General features: G+C 43.0%; 1 protein-coding gene across 1 annotated transcript in view; it reads left to right on the top strand.

Moving 5' to 3' along the window:
- The first annotated feature begins 3103 nt into the window (after positions 1-3103).
- Positions 3104-18988, top strand: part of DNAH7 (dynein axonemal heavy chain 7) — a 238605-nt gene continuing 222720 nt past the window's right edge. Inside the window, exons 1-5 of the mRNA XM_054044665.1 lie at positions 3104-3218; positions 12927-12992; positions 14665-14773; positions 16105-16258; positions 18850-18943. Coding sequence (XP_053900640.1) covers positions 3204-3218; positions 12927-12992; positions 14665-14773; positions 16105-16258; positions 18850-18943 — 438 coding nt within the window. The 5' untranslated portion in view covers positions 3104-3203. The remainder of the gene's footprint in view (positions 3219-12926; positions 12993-14664; positions 14774-16104; positions 16259-18849; positions 18944-18988) is intronic.

The raw sequence follows: 18988 nt of genomic DNA on the forward strand, positions 1-18988 counted from the left end.
ACTTCACCCACCTTCGTTCATATGTCATGTATTTTACTGGACAAACTTCTGCCAAGCTTTCACAGAACTCTTCAATGTCTGCCTAAGCCACGTTAGTCTCCTTCGCCATCACAAGGGCTCCATGTTTATCACAGGCACCCTACATTCCATGACTTTCTACAACCTGTGTGACGTCTGCAGGGGCCAGTGTAGTTGACCCCAGGGCCCCCCAAGCAGCTGGCTCCAGGGACAGCTACACCAGCCGCTGCTCGAGCGGCCCCGGCAGTAGAATCATAGAATATCAGAGTTGGAAGGGACCTCAAGAGGTCATCTAGTCCAACCCCCTGCTCAAAGCAGGACCAATTCCCAGCTAAATCATCCCAGCCAGGGCTTTGTCAAGCCGGGCCTTAAAAACCTCCAAGGAAGGAGACTCCACCACCTCCCTAGGTAACGCATTCCAGTGTTTCACCACCCTCCTAGTGAAATAGTTTTTCCTGATATCCAACCTGGACCTCCCTCACTGCAACTTGAGACCATTGCTCCTTGTTCTGTCATCTGCCACCACTGAGAACAGCCGAGCTCCATCCTCTTTGGAACCCCCCTTCAGGTAGTTGAAGGCTGCTATCAAATCCCCCCTCATTCTTCTCTTCTGGAGACTAAACAATCCCAGTTCTCTCAGCCTCTCCTCATAAGTCATGTGCTCCAGACCCCTAATCATTTTTGTTGCCCTCCGCTGGACTCTTTCCAATTTTTCCACATCCTTCTTGTAGTGTGGGGACCAAAACTGGACACAGTATTCCAGATGAGGCCTCACCAATGTCGAATAAAGGGGAACGATCACGTTCCTCGATCTGCTGGCAATGCCCCTACTTATACAGCCCAAAATGCCGTTAGCCTTCTTGGCAACAAGAGCACACTGTTGACTCATATCCAGCTTCTCGTCCACTGTGACCCCTAGGTCCTTTTCAGCAGAACTGCTACCTAGCCATTCGGTCCCTAGTCTGTAGCAGTGCATGGGATTCTTCCGTCCTAAGTGCAGGACTCTGCACTTGTCCTTGTTGAACCTCATCAGGTTTTTTTCTGCCCAATCCTCTAATTTGTCTAGGTCCCACTGTATCCGATCCCTACCCTCTAGTGTATCTACCACGCCTCCTAGTTTAGTGTCATCTGCAAACTTGCTGAGAGTGCAGTCCACACCATCCTCCAGATCATTAATAAAGATATTAAACAAAACCGGCCCCAGGACCGACCCTTGGGGCACTCCACTTGAAACCGGCTGCCAACTAGACATGGAGCCATTGATCACTACCCGTTGAGCCCGACGATCTAGCCAGCTTTCTATCCACTTTACAGTCCATTCATCCAGCCCATACTTCTTTAACTTGGTGGCAAGAATACTGTGGGAGACAGTATCAAAAGCTTTGCTAAAGTCAAGAAATAACACATCCACTGCTTTCCCCTCATCCACAGAGCCAGTTATCTCATCATAGAAGGCAATTAGGTTAGTCAGGCACGACTTCCCCTTCGTGAATCCATGCTGACTGTTCCTGATCACTTTCCTCTCCTCTAAATGTTTCATAATTGATTCCTTGAGGACCTGCTCCATGATTTTTCCAGGGACTGAGGTAAGGCTGACTGGCCTGTAGTTCCCCGGATCCTCCTTCTTCCCTTTTTTAAAGATGGGCACTACATTAGCCTTTTTCCAGTCATCTGGGACCTCCCCCGATCGCCATGAGTTTTCAAAAATAATGGCTAATGGCTCTGCAATCTCACCCGCCAACTCCTTTAGCACCCTCGGATGCAGCGCATCCGGCCCCATGGACTTGTGCACGTCCAGTTTTTCTAAATAGTCCCGAACCACTTCTTTCTCCACAGAGGGTTGGCCACCTTCTCCCCATGCTGTACTGCCCAGTGCAGCAATCTGGGAGCTGACCTTGTGCGTGAAGACAGAGGCAAAAAAATCATTGAGTACATTAGCTTTTTCCACATCCTCGGTCACTAGGTTGCCTCCCTCATTCAGTAAGGGGCCCACACTTTCCTTGATTTTCTTCTTGTTGCTAACATACCTGAAGAAACCCTTCTTGTTCCTCTTAACATCTCTTGCTAACTGCAACTCCAAGTGTGATTTGGCCTTCCTGATTTCACTCCTGCACGCCTGAGCAATATTTTTATACTCCTCCCTGGTCATTTGTCCAATCTTCCACTCCTTATAAGCCTCTTTTTTGCGTTTAAGATCAGCAAGGATTTCACTGTTTAGCCAAGCTGGTCGCCTGCCATATTTACTATTCTTTCTACACAGCGGGATGGTTTGTTCCTGCAACCTCAATAAGGATTCTTTAAAATACAGCCAACTCTCCTGGACCCCTTTGCCCTTCATGTTATTCTCCCAGGGGATCCTGCCCATCTGTTCCCTGAGGGAGTCAAAGTCTGCTTTTCTGAAATCCAGGGTCCGTATTCTGCTGCTCTCCTTTCTTCCTTGTGTCAGGATCCTGAACTCGACCATCTCATGGTCACTGCCTCCCAGGTTCCCATCCACTTTTGCTTCCCCTACTAGTTCTTCCCTGTTTGTGAGCAGCAGGTCAAGAAAAGCTTTGCCCCTAGTTGGTTCCTCCAGCACTTGCAGTGGCGGTCTGCTGGCCCCTGCAGCTGGTGCCTCTGGCCCCGGGCGGCCCCCTGCCCCGCAGCGCCCCCTAGCCATTCGCGGTGGCAGGTCCAGTAGTGCACAGCTAGAGGCTATCGCTTCTTCAGAAGAAAACACATCCTCCGCCATCCCCCACAAGCGCCGGGTTTTGGAAGCGTTCGGGCAGCTGTGAGAGCGTCTCGCTCAATACATTTACCTCCCCCCCCGTCTGCTCACGCCAACCGCACTCCCCACCCCAGAGCCGCTATCCCAGCGCTTCAGGGCCGCTCCACGCCGGCTGTTGTACGAGCCTTAAAGCGGGGTTAGCGGCACTAGGTGCTAAGATTGTTGCCCAATGCCAGCCTCCTCCTGGGGGCGTTCCGAAGCTCCGGGCCAATCAGGCGGGCGCACTGCCGGCGGGGACCGTTGGGGTTCGCTCTGCGTCTCGTGGCGGAGGCGGAGCCTGGGCCCGAACCGCTGCTAAGCAACGGGGCTTCCTTCTACACAACAGCCCCCATCCCCCTCCCGCCGGCAAGTGGGCCCCAGGGGAGCTGGCGGGAGCGGGCGTGTGAGCGGAGCCCCCGAGCCAGGAGGAGCCGCAGACATGGGCAGCGAGCAGGTGAGGGCGGGGGACAGGGGCTTGGGGGCGACCTCCCCACGCCTGCTCAGCGGCTTCCATCGCCGCTCTGCCCCATGCCCCCTACAGCGACCCCGCAGCCCTGTGCTGACCGCCGCCCCTACTGACCTCCCCCTGCCCCCCCAGCAACTCCCGGCCCCGCACTGAGCCCCCGCCCTCCCTCTCCCACATTGACCCCCTGCTCCGCTACAGCGACCCTCGCACTCAACTGACTTCTCCTCTGCCCCCAGAGCGACCCCCGGCCCCGCACTGCCCGCTCGACCTGCACTGCTCTCCCCGACCACCAAAAGCAACACCCGGCCCCGCGCTGGCCTCCTGCCTTTACTGACTGCTGCACCCCATTGCCCCCACCTGCGCCACACTGAGCTCCCTCCCTCCCCCCCAACGCCCCCAGAGACACCCCTGCACTGACCTGCCGCATCCTGCACTGACTTTCCTGGGCCAGCTACAGCTCTGCCTCTGTGCTGACTTCACCTCCCGGCCCCTGCACTGATGTCACCCTCCACTCCACAATGATTTCCCTGCTGTTGCAATAACCTACCTCAGTGATCCCTTTGCCACCATGATGACCTTGTTATTGCTGCTGCAGCCTCTAGGAACTCATGTGCCCACCACCACTATTGTGGTGACCTCTTGTGCCCACTGCCATCACCACTTGGCGTTACTCTTACTGCTAACTTGTTCCCTTCATGCTCCTGCTACAGTTGCCATAATGACTGTATACGTACTGGTCACCGGCTCTATCTTTGTATCACTTCAGCCAGGCTTGTATCGCTAGCACTATCTCATTTATATCACAACACCCAAATGTGATGAGATTTCAGTGCGTAATCAAATGTTGCCATGTTTCATCAGATTTTTTTTAAACAGAGTAAATGTGCATGATATTTTACAAATAGAATAAGACATGTGCCCTACACCTATAAGTTTAGGATAGGGAGACAATGGGTACCAGTAGGAAAGAGCGAGGGGAGTTATAACTATGAAGAACAAGGTGTTAAGGATTTAAGGAAGAGAGAAGAGGTGCTTGGTTTAGGGTTGTGCACATAGCTCCTTATCCTGCAGAGATTTATGCATGGGCTTAACTTTACCAGTGAAAATAGTCCTAAAATCAATAGTACTACTCCTCACTGTGCAAAAGTTACGTACATGCATAAGTCTTTGCAAGATCAGGACCATAGGGAGTATTGTAACCTCTTCCCCTCCACCTGGTAACTCAATATAAGACAAGCCAGAATAAGACCTAGAGTGTTTGTTTTTCAAATAGCCTGATAATAGAATCATAGCAACATATGCAGAATTTGTGCATACTTTTAAACAGAGGAGGGCATTCTTTTACTGCAGTATTTTGCTTATGTATGGTTTCAGCCTAGTTGTTACTTATATTTATGCTAATCTAGCATATGTAGGGGGTTTTCTTTTGAACTAGATGGAAATTTTTTATATTTTGGCTTAACTAAACAGACTCGATTAAATTTTTTGAAATGACTTGTTTTTCCTCTCTGACATTTACTTAAACACGCATACTGTTTGAGTAACAGAGCAGGTGGTATAACCATATTTGTTGAAGGAGACTTTAACATATTCATCTCATTAGATGAATTGTTGATTGTAGGATGATATCCTCTAGGAAAATGAAAGTGCAGTGTCTGTGCTCTGAATTCTTTTAAATGAGGTATTCAAAAGTGATATAATCCTCCTTGCAGCTGTTCATATAATTTTAAAATTAGTTTTGAAATGTAAACATAAACTGACATTTTGTTTCTGGGTTGCTGTTCTTACAGCATTTTTAAGGGGCAGAGCTTTCTCTAAAGTCATTATAAAATGTATTACATGATAAACTGCAGAAACAAGTTCGACGATAGCTTGGTACAGATTACTGCATATAGGGAATTCTTATATGAGGGAGGGAGCATGAACAGTTTAAGATTAAATTTATTTTCAGAATTATGCAGGGTATAAATGCTGCATATATAACAGAGTGCTGATTTGCAACTTCAGCTATGAATGTTAGCAGGTGGCTCCATAGTGAAATTATATACCTAAATACCTGTTAAAGATCATCTCACACAATCAAGATTAAATAGAAAGATGATGAATATTAAAATAATTCCACTATAACCCACATATTCAGGGATTTCTGGGGTTTGGTTTATTATAGTAAATATACACAGCAAACTGGATAAGGAATAGTGAGGCATACATTTTTTCACTATAACTGAATATTGGATTTAGCCCATGCATGGCACTGTCAGCACTTCTCTGGTGGCATTATCAGTTTAACTTTTTACATAAAAAAATATTCTGTACTACCTTGCTCTTTGTGTAATTATTTACACTGGTGGCAAGGTCCTGGAAAAGATAAAGACGGGCAGGGCCTGGATCTTTCTGATTGCCCCGGCGTGGTCCAGGAGGCATTGGTACAGGACCTTCACGAGCCTGGTGGTCACCCCGCCTCGTCCGTTACCGTCCCACCCGGACCTGTTCTCTCAGGACCAGGGCTGCCTTCTCCACCCCAACCTAGCGGCACTCCACCTCACAGCATGGCTGTTCAATCGTTAGTCTGGGAGGAAAGGACGTGCTCGGAAAGGGTTCAGCGTGTCCTCTTGGAAAGCAGGTGGCCCTCCACGTGCTGAGCCTACTTGGCAAAGTGGTCTTGGTTTTCCCGATGGGTGGCTGAATGGGGCGTCTCCCCCATGGCTGCCCTGATCCAGCTCATTTTGGACTACTTCCTTCACCCTAGAGCCCAGGGCCTGGTGCCCTCACCGTCAAGGTGCACTTGGCAGCCATATTGGCCTTCCACCCGCCGGTGCAGGGGCACACAGTATTCTCCCATGCCATGGTTGGCCGATTCCTTAAGGGATTGGATCGTCTCTTCCCGTACGTTAGGCCCCCGGTCCCGCAGTGGGACCTGAACTTGGTGTTGACCCGGCTGATGGGTCCCCCGTTTGAGCCGCTAGCTACGTGCTCCTGGTGATACCTCTCGTGAAAGGTAGCCTTCCTGGTAGCGATCACTTTGGCTAGGCGGGCCCTGACGTCTGAGCCCTCATACACAGTGTTCCATAAGGATAAGGTCCAACTCCGCCCACATCCTTCGTTCGTCCTGAAGGTGGTCTCCACCTACCACATGGGTCAGGACATTTTCCTGCTAGTCCTCTGCCCCATGCCCCATGTATCCAGTGAGGAGCGCCACCTCCACTCGCTGCATGTGAGACAGGCTCTGGCTTTTTACCTGGAGCGGACTAAGCCATTCAGGAAGTCTTTGCAGTTGTTCATCGCCTCGGCCAAACACACGAGGGGTCGGCAGATCTCCACTCAGCGGCTCTCCAACTGGATCACCTCGTGCATCCATACCTGTTATGACCTGCCGGGAATCCCTCTGCCGTCCATTGTGAGGGCACACTTGATTAGGGCGCAAGCCTCTTTGGTTGCCTTTTTAGCCCATGTCCCCATTCAGGACATTTGCAGGGCTGCCACATGGTCTTCAGTTCACACGTTCACCTCGCATTATGCGATCGTCTCCCAGACCAGGAAAGACGCTGGGTTCGGCAGGGCTGTGGTCCGTCCCGAGAATTTGTGAACTCCTACCCACCTCCAACCGATATAGCTTGGAATCACCTATTGTGGAATACACATGAGCAATCACTCGCAGAAGAAAAGACGTTTTCCGTAATTGGTGTTCTTCAAGATGTGTTGCTTATGTCTATTCCACATTCTACTCTCCTTTCCCTGTCAGAGTTGTTTGGCAAGAAGGAACTGAAGGTGGGGGGAGTGCACAGCGCCCCTTATACCGCAGCATGGAGGGCGCCACTCCAGGGGTTGCTAGGGGCGCTCCGCTACGGGTACCGCTAGGGGAAAAGCTTCTGACACAGGTGCACGGGGTGAGCACGCACACCACTGTGGAATAGACTTGAGCAACACATCTCTAAGAACACCAGTTATGGAAAAGGTAACTGTAACTGTCTTTTCTCACACAAAACTTATGGGGGAAAGAGTCTGCAGTAACGTGTGCTGATTTCATAATGCAGAGGGGTAACTTCCTTCATGAAAGTTCCTGGCTGACAGCATGGCTCATGGAAACTTTGTTGCCCCAAGGCTGAAACAAGATGTGGGGACTGCACAGCAGTGTTGAAGAGGTGCAGATGCAAGATCTGTGTGGATCTCAAGGGCTTATAGGTGAACCATCAGCTACTTGTATTGGTCTAGGGTGAAAAATCCAGTCCTGTGGTGGAAGAATTGTTTTTTTCACTCTGTAATTTTTCCTTTGCTATTCTGTCCTTTTAAAAGCTTCTCCAGGTTTGGAAAATTTAGAGTGAAAAATTGAAGAACCAAAAAAAAAAAAAAAAAAAACAACCAGAAAAAGTGAGGGGGAAAAAACTCCATATAACATCATTAATTGGGTTGCAGTCAGTGGAAAAAGGGAAATAAAGGGATAATCAATGTGGAAAATCGTTTTATTTTCTGATGTAAAATCAGAACATTTGGGAAAAACTGAAAGTACTTTGCAAGAGTTTTTGGTTTAGAAAAAAGACCATTTTCCATCAAAAAAGTTTTGAATGAAAATTTTTGACCACTAGTTTATGATGATAATTGGATTAATCGGTGTCAAACGGGGGAGGTAACAAAAGCCCACAGGCAAATATAAAAATGGTGATCTTAACAGAGGTTTAAATGAAAAACAGTAGGGTCATAGGAGCAACAAGAGGGAAATCAGTGAGGGAATCTGCTCAAAATCTTATATATCTATACAGACTGGTGATCTGCTAGGTCACTCCAATCCTTGACTCCGGGAGCCAGCCTAACCCTACTTTGCTGTAAAATCCCCCGCTCCCGAGATGTTCATGCACAGCCTCTAGCATGTAAGCTGCTACATGTAAGTGAGTGAGCCCTTTTGGCCAGCCACTGCTTGGATTTTGCAACCGAATTACACTAGCTAATATCTCCAGTCCCAGACACAACCCTAGGAACCTCTGTCTTGCAGTTTCCAGTTATGTCCATTGTACTCTGCAAGCTTATAGGAGTTTGTTAATTTAACAAATACATTGATATGTACCAGGCTTGTTATCCCATCTCTGACATGCTTCAAACCAAACGCACGGCTTCAGGTAGAATAAACAAATTTATTAACTACAAAAGATAGATTTCAAGTGATTATAAGACAAAGCACAAGTCAGATTTGGTCAAATGAAACAAAAGCAAAATACATTCTAAGTTGATCTTAACACCTTCAGTGCCCTTACAAACTTAGATGCTTCTCACCACAGGCTGGCTGGTTGCCCTTCAGCCAGGCTCTCCCCTTTGATCAGCTTTTCAGTCGCGTGGTGGTGGTATCTGTAGATGGAGGTGGAAGAGAGAGAGCATGGCAAGTGTCTCTTCCTTTTATCTGTTCTTTCTTCCCTCTTTGCTTCCCCCCCCCTTCAGAGTCAGGTGAGTATTACCTCACCACAGTCCCAAACTATCCAAGGGAAGCGGGGGTTACTCACTTGAGAGTCCAACAGATTGCTGCCTAGGCCAGTGTCCTTTGTTCCTGTGAGACTGGGCTGGGTTTGTCCCATACATGCCCTGGTGAGGTGTGAACTGCCCCTCTTCTCCTGGAGAGTTTTGCCTGGGCTTGTTTTAAGCCATGATGACACATTTTCAGCTTCATAACTATATACATGAAATTACAACCTATAACATTACTATAACAACAATGCTCAGTGCATCATGAACCTTCCAAAGACACCCAACATGACAAACTTTGCATTGGATACCCCACAATCATATTATTATGATGAACATGGGGGTGCAAGGTGTTCCCCTGAGGTACAGAGCATCACAGAAGGAAGAATAGGAAGAGACCAGTATGACTTCATCAGCAGCTCTTTAATAACTGGAAAATCCTACAAAATGTGGATCTATGGACAAATTGCCAAGGAGGAGTACAAAATAATAGCACAAACATGTAAGAACGAATCAGAAAGGGTAAAGCGTAAAATGAGTTACACCTAGTAAGGACATCAAAGGCAATAAGAGGTTCTTTAAATACATTAGGAGAAAGAGAACGATGAAGGAAAGTGTAGATACTTTTTGAGGAAGGAGAGCTAGTAACTGATGACATCAAGAAAACTGAGGTGCTTAATGCCTATTTTGTTTCAGTCTTCACTAAAAAAGTTAATGGTGACTAGAGACTCAACACAATTAATATTAATAACAAAGGGGAAGCAATGCAAGCCAAAATAAGGAAAGAACATGTTAAAGAATATTTAGATACGCTAGATCAGGGGTCGGCAACCTTTCAGAAGTGGTGTGCCACGTCTTCATTTATTCACTCTCAGTTAAGGTTTCATGTGCCAGTAATACATTTTAACGTTTTTAGAAGGTCTCTTTCTATAAGTCTATAATATATAACTAAACTGTTGTATGTAAAGTAAATAAGGTTTTTAAAATGTTTAAGAAGCTTGATTAAAAATGAAATTAAAATGCAGAGCCCCCCAGACCAGTGGCCAGGACCTGGGCAATGTGAGTGCCATTGAAAATCAGCTCACGTGCCGCCTTCGGCACCCGTGCCATAGGTTGCCTACCCCTGTGCTAGATGTATTCAAGTCAGCAAGGCCTGATGAAATTCATCCTACTGTACTTAAGGAACTAAACTAGCTGAAGCAATCTTGGAACTGGTTGCACTTTTCTTTGAGAACTCCTGGAAAAAGGGTAAGGTCCCAGAAGACGGGAGAAGAGCAAACTCAATACATATCTTTAAAAAAGGGAACAAAGAGGACCTGGGGAATTATAGACCAGTCAGCCTGACTCTGATACTATGACAGGGGTCGGCAACGTTTGGCATGCGGCTCGCCAGGGTAAGCACTCTGGCGGGCCGGGTCCTTTTATTTACCTGCTGACGCAGCAGGTTCGGCCGATCGCGGCCCCCACTGGCCGCGGTTCGCCATCCTGGGCCAATGGGGGCGGCGAGAAGTGGCGTGGGCGAGCGATGTGCTGGCCGCGGCTTCTCACCGCCCCCATTGGCCCGGGACGGTGAACCGCGGCCAGTGGGGGCCGCGATTGGCCGAACCTGCCGCGTCAGCAGGTAAATAAACGGACCCGGCCTGCCAGGGTGCTTACCCTGGCGAGCCGCGTGCCGAACGTTGCCGACCCCTGTACTATGACTTTCCCTAGGGTGAAACCTGAACTGCTGTGTCCCCTTACCTCTCCAGCCTGGGATGCCTTTTACACTGCATTGCTAGTGAACAGCAAACCTCTCCAGGCTTTGATCGCTCACAGCAGCTCGCATTCAAAGTCAGTCCCAGCTGAGTAGATGAATTCTACACCCAGCCACCCTTGAATAGATACAGAGCAACACGCACATATCCCTCAGTCCCAGCCTTGCCCCCCAGAAATATGCATCTTGTACTGTTGAGTAGCCCACTGGACCACAGAAGCTCATAAATTAGTCCATCATTCCAATAAAGTATAATAAATGTGTACCAGACATGTTGTCTCAAGTGGAGGCTTCCCAAACACTTCAATCCAAATACATTGGTTTAGATAAAACAATAAACAAATTTATTAACTAGAGAAAGATAGATGTTAAGTGATTTTCAAGTGATAAAATAAAAATCATAGTTACAAAAGAAATAAAAAGATAAACATGCAAGCTAATTCCTAAACTTTACCAAGGCTAATATGTTTAAAAGTAAAAAGGTTTTCTCTCACCCAAAAGCTTCCAACAGTCTGTACTGGATAGAAAAAACCTCCAGGCCAGGACCACTCTCCCCCAGTTCAATGATGCACCTTTGTCTTTCAAGAAATCTTGCTGCCATGAGTAGAGATGGGGGAGGAGAGGTGTCTAAAGGCATTTTCTCCCCTTCTTATATTCTGACCCTTTGTCCTGGAAAAGTCTTTGCTGGATCATGGGGTCAGGCAGTTCCATGGTATATGTGAGCTGCCAACTGTCCTTTCTGATGAATTGTAAATTTCTTGTTTACAATTCCCCTGCTGGTGAATATCCAATTAAGCAGATGATGGTCTTTTAGCACCTAGATGGCATGCCAGTGTGCCTCTGTCTTTGCGAAAATGGTCTGATAACGTTACCTAGAACTACAACATATTTCACTAACAATCATGGCAACATCTCACAATTTTATATGCAGTGATGTTACACACATTTCAGCAGGATAATAATATTCAGCAGATGTGCGTTTTCAAATGATACCTCACAAGGCATACTTTGTACACAATATATCATAATCGTATAACAGGGGTGAACATGGGGCACAGTGTGTCACAGATACCCTGAAAGATACTGGAACAAATTATGAAACAATCAGTTGGTAAACCCCTGAAGGAATATATGGTTATAAGGAATAGCCAGCATGGATTTGTCAAGAACAAATCATGCCAAACCACCTAATTTCCCTCTTCGACAGGATTACTGGCCTAGTGGATAGGGGGGAATCAGTAGATGTGATATATATCTAGATTTTAGTAAGACTTTTGACACAGTCCTGCATGGCAATTTCATAAGCAGACTAGGGAAATGTGGTCTAAATGAAATTACTGTAAGGTGGGTGCATAGCTGGTTGAATGACCGTACTTGGAAAGTAGTTATCAATGGCTCATTGTCAAACTGAAAGGGAATATATAGTGGAGTCCTGTTTGGGTCAGTCCTGGGTCTAGTGCTATTCAATATTTTCATTAATGATTTGGATAATAGAGTGGTGAGTATACTTATAAGATTTGTAGATAACACCAAGCTGGGAGGGGTTGCCAGGTTTTAGGAGGACAGGATTAGAATTCAAAATGACCTTGACAAATTGGTGAATTGATCTGAATTCAAAAGATGAAATTTAGTAAAGACAAGGATTCGAGCACCCGCCGGGAACTGTGAAAGTCAGCACCTCTGTTTTGAGGCCCCTTGCAGCTCTATGTTTCTGAGAGTCTGTGATAAACATAAAAGGCAGCATAGGGTTGTTTCTGTTATGTTGTGTATATGTTGACAAAATATTACTATGAATGCTTGCTGGTACAAAGCGACTCTTTAAGTGTATGTTTACAGTACAGCTGGCAGTGTACCTCCCAGCTCTAGGTAGACAGACTTGTGCTAGCTCTGCTTGTGCTAGCATGCTAAAAATATACAATGTGGACGTTGTGCCATGGGTGGCAATTTGGCTAGAGACCTGAGCTCAGCTCCAGGTGGGCTTTGACTCATGTGACTAGCCTGAGCCTCTTCCCATCATGCGGCTAGGATTGCCACCTCTCGGGTACAAAAAAAACAGGATATCTGGGATGATCCTGAGTCTATAACAATGCACAGCTGGCATGATGTACTGATCACCCTTACATATTTCCTGGGACAGCCAGTAGTGTGTACTGAACACCCTGAAAGATTTCCTGGGACCGCTACCTCAGAAAAGGGACAATCCTGGGAAAACCCAGACAGGTGATAACCCAGGCCGCTGCAGCCACACTGAAGAGTTCGCACAAGTCTGTCTACCCAGGCTCCCAGCTGTATGTATGCTCCCAGCCACAGAGTAGTCATAGCTTTAGAAACCATCATCTACAGAGAATAGGGGAAATGAAGTGAGTGTATTTGTGAAAATTATTGGACAGAAAACAAAATTATAGTATAAATCATAAGTTTTAGCATGCTTAGAAGTTTAGTTTTACTAGTTTAAATATTTATATAATTTATTTTCTTTTTGTTCTTTTTTGTAGCCCAGACCAACTGGGAAAGGAAAATTATTGAAGACGACTGTAAAATTTTTGCCACAGTTGGCTCAGGTAATATTTTTGTAATTTTTTGTTTTAACAACTTTTTATTTTTAAACATGCAGCAAAGCATGTGGGAGATCCCACAGAGAAAACTGGACCTCATTGCCATGTATACATTGGAAACAACAAGGCTTTACATATATGTACAAGAAATATTAGGAAAACAATTAAACTAGTTAACTTAGATGAGCAGAAAATATTGAAAAGAATAAAAGCTACAGATGAAAGCTATAAAATAAATGTTATAGAAAAATTGGAATATAATTCATTCTGTATCTTCTACCTGGAGCATCCTTCAATCCTCAGCCCTTTCTCCAGGGGGAAAAACGGGACTCTGGCTAGGAAGATTTCTTTCTCCCCTTTCACTTCCTTCTTGTGCTTTTTAACTACCTTCTCAGCTGATGGGATAATTAACCCCTTAGTTCATCAGCTGACAGTCTGATTAGGTAATTACATCTTCTACCCTTCCATCAGGGCTTGTGGGGAATTAGCTATTGGCTATCAGTAATCTGTCACAGTATGTTTACGCTATCTAGGAGATGTGATTCCCAGCATGGGTAGACTGATTTGTACTAGCTCACTCAAGCTAGCATGCTAAAAATAGCAGTGTGACCATTGCAGCACAGGCAGTGGTTTGGGCTACCTGCCTGAGTCCAAGCCCGCCTCACTCCCTGGGTCCAAGCTTGGGCGGCTAGCCTGAACCACTGCCCATACTGCAATGTCCACAATGCTATTTTTATTGTGCTAACTCAAGGTGAGCTAGCATATCTGTCTATCCACACTGGGAATCAAACCTCCCAGTTGCAGTGTAAACAGTCACTAATAAGGTTTCTTAATTCTTGAATATTGTTGCCCCTTGAAAAGATAAGGGCAATGCTTTTGAGTAATTGTGGGGTCAGTGTAGTTAAGGCTGAGAAGCCATTTCCTTTACAAACATATTTCCAGGGACATTGGTCTGGGAATAATAATAAAAAAAATTCTAGGCTGAAGGAGCTGTTTAAATAAGTTACGCTTAAGAAAGGTAGTACTGGATTCTTGTAAGCAGTGTGAGATTTGCTAAGCTACTAATGGCTGAATATTGTACATTATATTATCTTGCCATGGAGTTAGGACCCCCCAAATGGGCAAGAACTAGGAAGGGAAGCCTTTTGTTTGTGTTAAAAAAGCAACAAAACAAAAACATTGAAGGGGATAGGTACCCTGGATCCCAAATAGTATTTTTTGGGAGCAGCAGTTACATAAATTGATTGTAGATTTCACCTGGGAGAAACTGTTGATATCTACCATACTCCACCAGAAAAAGATTCTATTAAACCACTTTTCCCCCTATTTTCTTAGCTTTTGCTTTTTTTTCCATATCGATCTCATCTTCATAAATGTCTGGGGTCTGTCTTTGTAGTGGGTATATATTGTACTGTTAACTTATTCCAAAAATTATTAATAATTTATAATAGGCATAAACATAATATTTTATTCTGGGTTTCTGAATGATTATCTCCTGTTTTTAGAGAAAAATAGGGAATTTGGTTTATTTTTGTGTTGCTTTGTTACTATTATTCTATGTTATGGGTCTGCTGTTTTCTTTTGTAATTTATTGTGTTTTTAAGTGTGTGTCAAAGACATGTAGCTGTCTGTTGCTATTGTTATTTTATAAAGCTTAAGAATAAAATATTTATTTCAGGTAAGCTCTAAGCCACAGTGGCAGCAAGCTTCTCCTTCATTTCATCTGAGACAAGAACAGAAAGATGATGAGCCAGATCAGTTTATTGTCAAAAATGAGCTCTCACCTGGTAAGATTACCACTCCGTAGTTAATGAAAAAAATAATGTAAAATTGAGTTAATGCAAGATTATAGAGTTAGGAGGATAGAATTTTATTCCCAGATTGCAGCAGTCTTCCTATACGATCTCAGGCAAGTCACAATCTTTATGTGCCTCATTTTTTTCCTTTGTAAAATGGGTACAATGATACTTACCTATCTTACAAACATGGGGCAGGTAAATTCAGTAATGTTTGTAAAGTGCCATAATCACCTTGGATGACGAATGCTGTAGAAGTGCAAAATATTGTTTATTATTTTATTAGTATTTTAGGTCTGGAAAAGTGATTTGCCTGGTTAGTACAACATTGTTCATTTAACATTTTCTTTATCAGAAAATAAATAGTTCCAGCTGCTAGCATATGATTGTACATTACCGAAAAGCCATTAGTTTAGGAAATGGAATGTTTGCCATAAAACTAGTCAAACAGCAAAGAGAATCCTTACAATATTTGCATATTTTAATATACTTCACTTAAAAGTTTGTGTTGAGATCTAGCATAAAAAGAGTTTATACAATAATGTAAGTTTCCAAAAAGTCAGATTAATTTTTAGTATATCTGAATATTAGAAATCCTTAATTGAAATTCTTCGTACTGTTTTTTCTTATCAAGTATCCTTTGAACCAGAATATTTGCTTTAAAAATTGATTTATTTGTGTTGTACAAAATAATTTAACTTAATTTCTCCTACTTTTCATATTAGTAAATTATGGAACCAGTCTTACTTTTATTGAAGGCAATGGAAGAACTGTTAGTGACTTCAGTGGTACAGAATTGTGTTGTTTGGTTTTTTTTTTAAAATGTAAAAATCAGTACAGTAGTCAGTGAAATGTTGCATACAGTCAATGGATGGAATTCGGGCCCTAATGTTGAAATCAGTGGAGCCAGAATTTCACTCCATAACTACAAAAGAAATATAGTTAGAATATAGATTTACTTTAGCAGTTAACAGAAATGGGATTCTGTATCCATGATTAAAAAAAAGCCACACGTCAAGAATATTTGGACCCATTCACAGGAAATAAAATTAAGAAATATTTTAAAATAGTAACTTTACAGATCTAGAAATAGATTTTATAGAAATATTCTTTAACAGTTTATACAGTACAATCAGGTATTAGTTTTGTTTCATTAATTTTGCTGCAAATGATGTAGGGTGTGATCCTGAAGGATGCTGAGAAATCTGAACTTTCATTGAAATAAATGTGAGTTGAGAACTCTCAGAATCTTTAGAGGGTACACAGCACATTGCATGTTTGGGCTCTTAGTATGCAACTTGCATATGTATATTTCATGCAAGGAGAATATTTGGAGGAGAGGAATAAGAGACGCAAGATACAGGACTCTGCGGTTAATGAACCAGTTGCTGGAACATCAACTTCTAAAGCGCGGAGCAGCTATCATCCAAAAAAAGATCGTGAAAATTTCAGAAGTACTCTTGTTAACATCATCATGTGAGTTTTCTTGTGTTTGTATAAATGCATTTTTCCCTTTTCAAAGTTGAAATGAAATTTTAAAAAATGGTAATATAACAAAAAGTTTAAGATTGCAAGACAGTAACAGATTATGTACATCTCTACTCTGATATAACGGGACCCGATATAACACAAATTCAGATATAACAGTAAAGCATTGCTCTGTGGGGGCTGGGCTGCGCACTCCGGCGGATCAAAGCAAGTTCGATATAATGTGGTTTCACCTATAACGCTTTAAGATTTTTTGGCTCCCGAGGACAGCGTTACATCAGGGTAGAGGTGTATATGAATGCAAAAAATGACCCCCGTTTAAGAAATAAAAACTACCAGGTAAGATGCTCTTCTCTATACTTCTCTTGATTCCTCTAAAATTGGGAGGATATACGAGTAATTTATGAACTGCGCAGACTGGGACTTAGCCATATCATTCTTTTGGGGAACGAAAGGGCAGGTATTAGAATTTAGATTAAGAGTAGATTTGGCAGCTGGAGTTTATCAGGTGATCAAAATCTTTAAGATTTGGGTTGGATTCAGCAGGGAATGTGTGATGGATTCAGGCTGCTTATTAGTTTTTCAGAAAGTGCTTGTTCACTCCTATTTGAAACATTATTTGAAGTGTGATAAAATTACCCAGAAATGCACATCCTGACAGTTTTTATTGCTCATGTGACACTTTTTAAGCATAATTATTAGCTGAGCTTCACCTTAGTTTCATAATTTGGACAGAAAGCTGTGATTGTGGACACTGGTATTGTTAAAACAACGTGGAGTCCAGTGGCACCACTCCATGCATCTGAAGAAGTGGGTTTTTTACCTACGAAAGCTTATGCCCAAATAAATCTGTTAGTCTTTAAGGTGCCACAAGACTCGTCGTTGTTTTTCTGGATACAGACTAACACAGCTACCCCTCTGATACTAGTATTATTAAACTGCATTTAGAATATTCCCAGTTGACTAACTGAAGACACACTTGTTATTTTATAATACAGCAAGGAGTGATATCCAGGAGCGTCTGGAAAATGTCTGTATATCAGCAGTTCGTGAATCTGGAAGATTTTTAAATTTGTTTTGTCATTTTTATTCTCTAATGAGAAATGATTTTCCAAAAAAAGATAATTACTAAATTATTTTAGTGTAAGGATGTGTCACTATAATTAAAATGGATCTTTAAAATATTTTAAAGTTATTTTAAAATCTTAGTAAGATGCCCTGAAGCTTGTGCTACTCCAAAATCTTTTCCTTCTTGGGTAAATACCTCAACCTTTACAATGCCCTGAAGATGTTTATAAAAGACATGTTTTGTGTTTTGTTTCTTAAATATTTAGCAGTTTGGAGACAGTTTCTGGGTCATTGACCATTTTTTATCTGGCTGCACAGATGCAGAAGTGCCCACAGCATGACTGACAACATTTTATTGCCATAAATGAACCATTATTATATGGTAAACTGTGGAATAAAACTATCCTTCTGATAAACCAATCCCCAAAATGAAAAGAACTGGTTTGATAAATCCTGTTACTTAACATAATCTGGACATTTTGTAAACTAAATATATTATAAATATTATTTTTTCTAACTGAATATATTCTCCATTATGTGTTTCTGCTGCTAAGGTGAGTATGAGATGGACTATTTCACAGCCGAATACTGGTACAAAAATATTGACAAATTCAATCAAACAGAAAGCCAGAATCTAATCCCGTAGTTTAGCATAAAGCAAACAAACAAACAAAAATGTATGGGTTAGAATTTACTAACTGTGTAAGTATAAAAAAATTTGACTAGCAAAGTGCAATTATAATAACAAAGTTGTGGCAATGTTGGATAATGAGGGACATCACTCCTCTTGAGGAGCTTTCTTGTTTTCTTTAATATTGTCAACTAATTGCAATGGACTAATTTAAATGACTTGTTAGAATATATTTAACATTCTCATAATTGTAAGACCATTTTTTCACAAACCATGGGTTTGAGTCTGCCAACTTTACCTATATGAATAGTCCTTGCTAATATGACTAGTCCCTTGATTTGAAAGAAATTACTAAATAAAGATACCTTAACTGATATTCTAGAAGTATTTCCTGCTTAAATCTTACAATTAGATTTGTTTTCAAAATATGGTCAATATGCACAACAGTTCCCTATGCACATTAAAGGCAGAATTGAACACTACACCTGTGAAACCTTAAAGAAAAGGTATTTAGTAAACTATTCCATTGTCTGAAAAAATATTTGGGTCCATACAGAATTCTTGATTATACTTATGATTCAGTTGGTGGCAGGCATCATTCTTTTGACCACTACTGAGATATGATATGGTATCTTTTAGAGATGCCAATACAGTTTGTCTGAAGAACATAGTGCATAGTACTGACACAAGGTGGGTGAGGTAATATCTTTTATTGGACCAACTTCTGTTGGTGAGAGACACAGAGCTGTGTACACCCAAAAGCTTGTCTCTGTCACCAACAGAAGTTGGTCCAATAAAATATATTACCTCTAATATTCTGAGACCAGCATGGCTGCAACAATACTGCATAATGCATATTATGTCATTTTTGTTTTGTTAGGCAGCAAGACTTTACTCTGCAACAGCCTGTTTCACTAGATGAAACCCAGTCTCCAAGAATGGGTTCTCCCACGCCCATAGAGAAAGACATTTTGGTAATTAAGACAGTGTTGTTTGCAGTATTATTATAAATGATTGCT

This window comes from Malaclemys terrapin, chromosome 11 (genome assembly GCF_027887155.1).
Source record: "Malaclemys terrapin pileata isolate rMalTer1 chromosome 11, rMalTer1.hap1, whole genome shotgun sequence".
NCBI classification, from domain to species: Eukaryota; Metazoa; Chordata; order Testudines; family Emydidae; genus Malaclemys; species Malaclemys terrapin.